The sequence below is a fragment of the Narcine bancroftii genome, chromosome 6, assembly GCF_036971445.1.
Source record: "Narcine bancroftii isolate sNarBan1 chromosome 6, sNarBan1.hap1, whole genome shotgun sequence".
Lineage (NCBI taxonomy): Eukaryota > Metazoa > Chordata > Chondrichthyes > Torpediniformes > Narcinidae > Narcine > Narcine bancroftii.
The window spans coordinates 62,935,962-62,945,684 of NC_091474.1; the positions used below are offsets into that span (position 1 = coordinate 62,935,962).

General features: G+C 40.6%; 1 protein-coding gene and 1 long non-coding RNA gene across 7 annotated transcripts in view; one reads left to right on the forward strand and one right to left on the reverse strand.

Annotated features, from left to right (window-relative positions):
• The window catches only part of dpy30 (dpy-30 histone methyltransferase complex regulatory subunit), a 27,680-nt gene extending 22,672 nt beyond the window's left edge, over positions 1-5,008 (reverse strand). For 2 of the 6 annotated variants that reach the window (XM_069885112.1, XM_069885109.1), the window contains exon 1: positions 4,313-4,490. Coding sequence is in view for 1 of the 6 variants with exons in the window: in XM_069885111.1 (XP_069741212.1) it covers positions 4,946-4,955 (10 nt within the window). In the remaining 5 variants the exon portion in view is untranslated. Of the gene's footprint in view, positions 1-2,593; positions 2,738-4,312; positions 4,491-4,544; positions 4,918-4,945 lie in introns of those variants that run through there. The other 4 variants (XM_069885111.1, XM_069885110.1, XM_069885114.1 and 1 more) reach the window with 4 other exon arrangements.
• Positions 4,945-9,284, forward strand: LOC138736137 (uncharacterized). Its single transcript, XR_011340107.1, has 3 exons — positions 4,945-5,271; positions 5,563-5,711; positions 7,387-9,284. It is a non-coding gene; the product is annotated as an uncharacterized lncRNA (long non-coding RNA).
• Positions 9,285-9,723: the final 439 nt, after the last annotated feature.

Here is a 9,723-nt window from a genome sequence, read left to right on the forward strand (position 1 = left end):
AGGATGGAGAGTAAGAGATGAACTTTCCTCAGCCTTTGCAGGAAGTAAAGGCGCTACTGGACTTTCTTGGCTTTGGAGTTTAGTCCCACATTTTCTCTGATGTGGGGCCAAGGTCACAAAAGAAAGACCAAGTTAAGCAAAAAAGATTTTTATTCACTTGCTAATTTGTGATAAGGAAAAGGCAGAAGCTAAATTGATATAAAAAGTTATGGTTTAAAAAAGCTGGGCAGGGACAAAGTTCAAACAATGTACAATGAAGTGAACACTCAAAGCAAAAGGAATACCAAATGAGAGTTTAAAAAAAAGATTTTTTTTTAAAAGCACCTGGAATGTTGAGGGCTAAGGAATTCAAGTACAGCATTTGAAAGAAATTGATAGGACAAAAAGCAACTTCATCCTTCAGAGAAGGATTTTAGATACTGCAAATTGCAGCTTGATCTTAAGAGCCCATTTGAGATAAATTAGACAGCACTAGTTCATGCTAAAGATAAAAGTGTAGAAGTCTCCCATGAAAGACAACAAATACTACAATTAGTCATCTTAAAATAAATGATTGCGTCAGTCAAGTCTACAGAATGATAGGGCTGGTAGCTGGAGATAAGATGCAAATCCATCAATATCTCAATAGCAGGACAAACTCAAGAGGATGAATGGCCCATTCTTTTTATATTTCCATTATTTAAAACCAGCAGACTGGAAAATAATCCAATATTCCTTTGATGGTAAAGGAGATGCAACTATACTCAAGATATTTTGTTAAAAGCTTCTCTACGACCGAGATTTTAAACAAATACCATCTTTAATTTACATCAGGTGCCTTTAAGTATCATTTTATGGCTCAGTGGCACAATTTACAACTGTTAAAAGTCAGATGTGATAGAATGCAAGGGATGATTGACAGGAAAAATACCACAGCTGTGCTAAGGTAGAAAGACGTCTACAAAGGCTATTTGGGTGGAGTTAATGAGCAGGAAAGGTATGACCACATTAATAGGGCTGCATTATAGACTACCCCAGGAGTGGCCAACCTTTTAATTTCAATATACAGCATGGAAATAGGCCATTTCAGCCCACGAGTCTGTGCCGCCCAATTAACCTACACCCCCGGTACTAACTCATGGGCTGAAATGGCCTGTTACCGTGCTGTATGTCTAAATTAAAAATGAAAAGGTTGGCCACCCATATAACCATTTACGGAGCGGAAACAGGCCATGTTGGCCTTTCGAGTCCGCACCGGCTCACTGATTTTGTGCGCCCTCTTCAGGCAATGGTCCCGGTCTTGCTGTGTAGTCAGTCTTCGCTCTTTTTTCACTGGTTAGCACGTGGGTTTTGGGCTTCTCCCTCTCCTTGCATTAGGGTCAGCTTTAATTTAGCTAGTTCTAGCTTATGCTTCCATTCATTCTCTCTCTCCTCCATTTCTGCCTGCCTTACTGCCCTGGAATAATCAGTGAGAAATGGAAGACCAAATCTGCAGAGGAATGACAGACAGCTGAAAGAAACAAAGTTGTGATAGTAGGAGGTTTCAACTTCCACTTATTGACTAGGATACTCATGCTTCAAAAAGGATGGATAGCTTAGAGCAGGGGTGGCCAAACTTGCTTAACATAAGAGCCACATACCATAAACTTCAGTTGTTTGAGAGCCATAGCAATCATGCGATTGTGAGCCACACCCACTAACACTATTGCTGGCAGCTTTCAGGTGCCTAGAGGCAGGCAGGCTGTTGACAGTCAGCTGGCAACCTACTGACAGCCACCCTCCCTGCTGGCGGCACCCAACCTCCCCACGAGCCGTACATTACATGTCAAAGAGCCGCAGTTTGGCCACCCCTGGCTTAAAGAGTTTGTCAAATGCGTTGTGGAAAGTTTTCTAAATCGATATATAGAGGTACCAACTACAGAAGGCAATACTGGATCTCCTATTAGGGAAGGGACAGAACAGGTGACAGAAGTGTGCGTAGGGGAACACTGAGTCCAGTACTCACAATGCTATTGGTTTCAAGATAATTATGGACAAGGATAAAGATGCTCCTCAGGTTGTGATTCTATATTGGAGAGAGAACAATTTTGAGGAAATGAGAAATTATCTAGAAAGCATGGATTGGGATAGGTTAATGTATGGCAGGGATATGTTCAGTAAGTGGAAAGCCTTCAAAGGCAGAATTTTGAGAGTACAGTGTGTGCGTTTTGGTCAGGATTAAAGGCAAAGTTAATAGGCATAAGAATGAGGGATATGGGGATCTGGTTAAGAAGAGAGATACTGTATGCATGACAGGTATAGGCAACAAGGAGCAAATGAGGTACTCAAGGATTAATAATAAATGCAAGAAAAAACAAGAAAATCAGGAGGGCTAAAAGACAAGATTGCTCTAGTAGACAAGGCAAAGGAAAACTTCATCTGCTAAACCCATTCCCGCTCACTTAACCCATCTCTCTCTCTGCAGACTGTCTTCCATGCATTTTGCTTTTCCATTCAATTTGGTGGCATCCAACATAGATGGGTTATACACAATTTCTCATCCCCACCACCACTGGATAAGGTATTGTTAACATCTTACAGCCCTGTAACGGAAGATTTAAACAGTGTTTCTTACTTTTGCAGCCTTTGCTTCTGCAAGGCTGAGAACCTGCTTGTTTTTTTAGAATCAGCAGACATAATCTAATTTACAGTATGGGGCCCAGGGATGCATATGAATCAGTAGACATTATCCAACTTCCACCACGAGGCCCAGAGATGCAGTTGTCTTTTGTTGGTAGCAGACTGTCAGGAGACCTTGAAGATAATTAAATTATTTGTTCAAAAAGATAAGATCTGAAGTAAACAACTTTTGGGTAATATAAGCCATGGTCGCACTGCTGAAGTTTGAGACTCTCCAAGAGGTGGTAACATCTCTCAGCAAGAAGAAGAACTTCAAGATTCCAACCAACGTCACGGTCCGGGGAGGTGAAGAAGCTGCTACCGGCGCCCAGACAACCTACTACAAGTGTGCAGTCGTCGCCTTGCTTTGGCAGTTGGGACCAGTCCAGGCATTGATAAGTATAATTGGGAAGGGCTTGCATATTGTAGTGTGAATTCAGCTTTAGATTCAGTAATAAAGACTTGTATAAACTGAACTGCTCTCAGTGTGTGTGTGTCTATTTTCTTTCGGTAGCTCAAACACTGTGACCAATCTAAAACGAACAAAATGAGAAGTACAAGTTTACCCAAGACAATCTTACAGGCCTAGACCAATCCCTGTGAAACACCACTCATCACCAGACAGGGAAACAGCCATTTATACCAACTCCCTCCCTTCTATTTATGCCAATACAGTACACCATGCATCTTTATCTTACACACAACTCTTTCTTGCAGGACCTTATCAAACCCAGGTATACAATATCCACTGATCTTATTATGCAGTCAAAAATTTCATTATGTTAAACACAACCTCCTTTTCCAAATCCATGCTGCATCTATATGATGGGACAATTTCTATCCCAATGTCTCAGAACTTCTTCCTTAATGAAAACTTCAAACATTTTCCAATGACAGACATTAAAGTAACTGTCCTATCATTGCCTGCCTTTTGTTTGTCCTTTTTTTAAAAAAAACCCACTGGCTTGACATTTGCTAACTTCCTATCCATCAGGACCAGATCAGAATTTTGGTAAATTATCACAAACATTTTTCACCACTTATACTAATTTCTTTCAGTACTCTGGGATACGTTCTATCAGAACAGAGGATTGTAGGGATCATTTATTAGATTCAATGCAATATTCTCTACATTGGTGAGATTGGGAGAATGTTTTGTTGGCACTTTCACCACTTTCTGCAATAGCAAGGATCTCCCAGTGCCCAACCATTTTAATTACACACACTGTGCCAACAACCAACATGCTTGCCCTGGCCTCCAATAGCCACACCAAAGTGGAGGGAAAAACACCTTGTATTCCATCTGGCCACTCTCCAACCAGACAGCATTAACATCATCTTCTCCAACTTCCATTAAATCCCCTTTATCATCGCTCTTTCCCTATCTGTCCCCTTACCTTTTTCTCTCCTAAGTGGAATTTTAAAAAAAGTTAAGTCTTGATAACAGCAAACAGTAACATACTGGTCCGTTCACGAACATCCTTCAGGAAGGAAATTCCTGATACTTAATTAGCAGCCACATCAAATCATTCTACAATAAACACCAACATTACCAATGATTTCTACATCCCACCTAAATGCTGGAGGAACTCAGCCAGCCTTCAGCACCCATTAGAGACAAAGATATATTGCTGACAGTTTAGGGGCAGAAAGCACTCGTTCAAGGGTTGAGTACCTCAATCTGACGAATGAAGGTGTCCCCAGTTTTCAAAGGGCTTTAGATTTCCTCTTCCTTCCTGACATCTGCTCTGAAAGACCTATCTCCATTAATAAGCCCTTGTTCTGGACTTCCCACAAGAAGAAATTGATTTGCTATGTCCATCCCACGAGCCTTCATTCATCTTCCATGCCTCCTGTAAAACGAATCTAAGCAATTTTTAATTTAATCCATTTCATCCAGACCTCACCTTGGTAATTCTGCACCGCACCACCTCCAATGATCTAAGGGGCTCTAGTTGGGATCCAGCCGGTTGAGCAGCTCAATTTTAATCCCTTTATATTCTTCACTCACGGAGTGGCGCGGGAGTCACCGGCCAGAGAAGGTGGGTGGGAAGGAACCTGGCAACTCTGGAGCCACGGAGGGATGAGGGCAATCGCCGGGCTCCGCGGCCGCCCAACCGTGGCGCCAACGCAGCCTCGAGGCCTCGGCGCTCACGATTCCCCTCCGACGCGGCCGGGCCGGACCGGACCTTGATCACACCGCGGACCAGGGAGCTTCCCCCTTCCGACCACGGGTACCGAGAGGCCGCCCGATGGAAGAATCGGCCATCTCTTTCTCGCTGCCCGCTGCCCGCCCCCCGCCACTCACCTTCCGCCATGTTTGTTGTCGGTTTCTACGCGCTGCCCTCATGAGACGAGCCTGGCGATTGGTCACCCATTTAGCGGGATCTCTGATTGGTGCGTTTTGAGAGGAAGCCTTCAATTGGTTGATGGGCGAGACTTCATTGCGAGGAATCTGTTGAATCCCCAGTCATTACTTCAACTTTATTAAAGAACGAAAATATAATTCGGAATATTGTCCTGTCTATAATGTGGAGGAACGCGTGGAGGCTGGGGTGTGAATGACGTCAAACCACCAAGCGCATGCTCAGTAGAAGTGAAGGGATTGCTACTTCGCTGACATGTTACATATTGGTGAGCATGCATTTCAGGTTTATTGTCAAAGGACACCCATAGCATCACATACAGCCCTGAGATTCCTTTCTTCTGTGGGCCAGGCAGAATCACCACTTATTGGTAATGCAAAAAAAAACTGTACACAGCATATACATGTTCTTTCTTTGGCTTGGCTTCGCGGACGAAGATTTATGGAGGGGTAAACAACTGTAAATAGATAACTAATGTTAACAAACTCTGCAATGCAGAGAGAATAAAGAAAAAAAATAAAATGAACAAGAGTCCTAAATGATTGATTTTGTGGTTTAGGTGTCTGATGGTGGAGGGGTGGCATCTGTTCCTGAACCTGGTGGTGCGAGTTGTGGCACCTGCACCTCTTTTCCTGATGGCAGCAGCGAAAACAGAGCATGTTGTGGATGTTTGATGATTGTTGGCTGCTCTCCGACGGCAACCTGAAGGTATTCTGGTAGAATTTGAATATTGAAAAAAACTGGACTCTGATAATTGAATCTGCCGATATCTTTAAAACGAGGCCTGCGCTCCAAAGGCAACTCAGACCATCATCCGAACACGCATGGAGACTTTAAGCAACCTCATCCCACTCTGGTCATACTCTCTTGATCCTCCTCCCGTCGGGAAGAAGGTTCATGAGTGTGAGGCCATGCAACATCAGATACAGGGACAATTTCTTTCCTGTCATTATCAGACTCGTAAAATAAAGTTAAAATAATAAAGCTTGTTGACAGGTATGAAAAGTAATTTCAGAAGCATATACAATTTTGGCCTTTTTCTTGAGAAGAATATAAAGTTGAGCTGCTCAACTGGTTAGATCCCAACTCGAGCACTGCATGCAATCCTGATAATTGTCCCTTAGATCATTGGAGGTGGTGCGGTGCAGAATCACCAAGATGAGATGGATTAAATTAAAAATTACTTAGATTCATTTTACAGGAGGCATAGAAGATGAATGAAGGCTTGTGGGATGGACATAGCAAAGCAATTTCCTCTTGTGGGAAGTCCAGAACAAGGGCTCATAATCTTATTAATGGAGTTAAGTCTTTCAGAGTCAGGAAGGAAGAGGAAATCCAGAACCCTTTGAAAACTGAAATTGTTAGACTTTGTGTGAGAAGTATTGCGTCAAATCATACAATTCAGCCAAAATCTAATTGAATGGCAGAAAATATTTGAGAGGATGAATTATTTAGTTCTGTTTTTTTAGTAAACGATATGTGTTTGCAATATTTACATATGTAACCACTTTTGATGAAAATGTGCATGAATTGATAACTGATCTCCAGATCCAAGCATTCCATGCAGATCCAATGATCAAACTAAACACTTTTACCACCTAATAAGCCCATTTTCTCTGTTAATTCATTAGCACAAAGGTAACATCTCTCAATTGCCCCTTCTCTATGACAGAGTCCCTGACTAACAATTATTTACTTTCAATGTGAGTAGATGAGGAAGGTGTACTTTCAAAATGCATGGCACTGGATAAAATGGTAATGCTAACAGTGGTGTCACTAACAGAGGCTGTTTGCATTGAATTGCTGTTGATCCTCTCGAACTGAGCGAACTGAGCCCATCCTGGAATGGCAGGAAGCCGGTGTGAATGAATCTGATTTGCTTGTTATGTAAAATGTGAGACACCAACTTTGACCATTGTCAGAATTAATTTACCATATCAATCCTAAATGGCATCTTAAAATGGTGCTTTTTTTTTACAATGCCCAGAGAATATATAAAACTGACATTTTCACTGTATCTTGTTACATGACAAGACAATAAACTAAACTTAAACATTCATTTCTTTCACAATTGCCACCCACGCACTGCACTATAGCAGTCGACTGAGATTTAGAAACATTTCTTTTCTCTAGTTTCCAGAAGAATAGGGGTAATTGGTACAAAGAAACACCATCATGTGCAGAATTTCTCTCCTAGGCAAACCCATAGCCATTAGATCAAATATTCTTCCTAATTGGGCTACAAAAATACCTTACACTTCAGAAATTATGGTGATTCAAGAAGGAGAATGAATTTAAAAAACAGGTGAAACAGAAATTACAACTGGAATCAATGACTGAAAAGTCGGCCAACTTGATAATTGCATTTTTCTTTTGTTTATAGTTTGTCGCCCTCAAGAGACTAAAGAAACATTAAAAACCTGCAGATGCTGGAATCTTGAGTAAAAAATGAGCAGTTAGTGGAACTCAGTGAGTTAGGTAGCAACAATAGAGAGAAATGTTCAGGATTCTCGCTCTTCACCAGCACATTCATCCCATAAATGGGCAATTCCTAGTCCTGAAATAAAATAAAATTGCTGAACTAATTTAGCAGGAACCGTGTGTGTTTCTCCAGCAAATTTTGTCTATTTACTACAATCACCTAAATGGCCACCGACCAGTGACATCTCACGTTCACAGTGATGAAGAGTTTTGAGAAACTGATGTTGAAGCTGAGCAGTGACATGGATCTGTTCCAATTTGCCTACTGCAGCAATGGATCTACAACAGATGCCATTTCACTGGGTCTTCACAAAGCCCTGGACCACATGGATGCTCTTTATCAACTATTTATCTTTATTGACTACAGTTCAGTTCAATTCAGCATTTAACACCATAATTTCCTCAAAATTGATCGGCAAACTCCAACACCTGACTGTGTAACTGGATTCTGGATTTCCTCACCTCAACCCCATAATCAGTGAGGATTGATAAGAACATCTCCTCCACAATCTCCATCAGTAACGGAGCATCACAGGGCAGTGTTCTTAGCCCCCGGCTCTACACAATTTACACCTGTGGCTGTGTGACTTGGAATGATAATCACACATATTTTATAAATTTGTTGACAAATCCACAATAGTGGGTTTATAAAAGGGGCTGATGAGTCAGCATACAGGAAAGAGATTGAAAACTTGCCTGAATTGTGTACAGTACTAACAACCTTGCACTCAATGTCACCAAAACCAAGGAGCTGATTGTTGACTTCAGGAAGGGAAAACCAGAGGTGCACAATCCAGTGATCATTGGGGAAATCAGAGGGTGAGCAAATGTAAATTTCTGGGAGTCACTATCTTGGAGGATCTTTCCTGGAGTCATCACACGAATGTCATCGTGAAGAAAGCACGTCAGCACCTCTACTTCCTCAGGAGTTTGTGGAGGTTTGGTATGACATCGAAAATCTTGGCAAACATCAACAGATGTGTGGTGGAAAGTGTGCTAACAATGATGAGGCCAACCCCCTTTTGTAGCCATTTATTTAGAATCCCATTATTATAGGTGGCATCAGGTTATTACATAATGGTGATCTTAAGGAAATTCCAGTTTTCCTTCCAATATTATCATTAATATCCTGCCAAATTTTTACCATCTAAATCAATATCCGGTTTGAAGTCTTTTAATAAAATAAAATCTATTCATTGTTTCATCCATTCCTTGTAATCCCATTTTGGTGGGGTTGTATTGAAGAAAGATGCCAAAAACTTAATGTGCAGCTAAGTAATATTTTTTTAAAACTGGGAATCGCGGTTCCCCCTAGTTTATGATCCCATGTCAATTTTTCTAATACTATTTTCGGTACTTTATTATTCCATAGGAATTGTCTTATTAATTATTTATTGTCTTAAAAATACTTTTTTGGTAAATGTATTGGTATTGACTGGAACAAATATTGAATTTTTGGCATTATTTTCATTTTGATACAATTAACTCTCCCTATTAACATTAGGGGCAGATCCTTCCATTTTTGTAGATCTTGTTCTACTTTTGTCAGCAGAAGAGAGTAGTTCAACTTGTACAAATTATTCAAATTGTTATCAAGCATAATTCCCAGATATTTGATCCCTTCATTTTCCCATTTGAGTATACGGCTTGCTTTATATTGTTCATAATCATGATATGTTAAAGGTGAAATTTCACTTTTATCCATATTCATTGTATACCCTGATACTCTTTCATACTTTGTTAAAGTTTCCTGCAATTTTTCCAGCAATCTCCCAGGTTCAGATATGTACATTAATATATCATTGGCAAATAAACTTATTTTGTGTTGACCTTGACCGACCTTGAAGCCTTTAATTTCAGGATCACTTCTGATTATTTCTGTTGGTGGTTCTATCGGCATAACAGATAGAGCCAGGGAGGGAGGGCAACCTTGTCTACTTGATCGGCTTAACAGAATGTTCCTGATATTTGGCTGTTAGATATTATTTTTGTTTGTGGTTTTTGATATAATGCCCTAATCCAGTTAACAAATCCCTGTCCTATACCCAACTTTTCCAATGTTTTAAATAGAAATGGCCACTCAAGTCTATTGAACGCTTTTTCTGCATCTAATGATACTACTATATTAGGATCCTGCCTTGATTGGGCTAAATGTATTATGTTAAACAATCTTGCCAGATTATTTGATGCTTGTCTGCTTTTAACATATCCCACTTGATCTGTATGCATTAACTTGGGT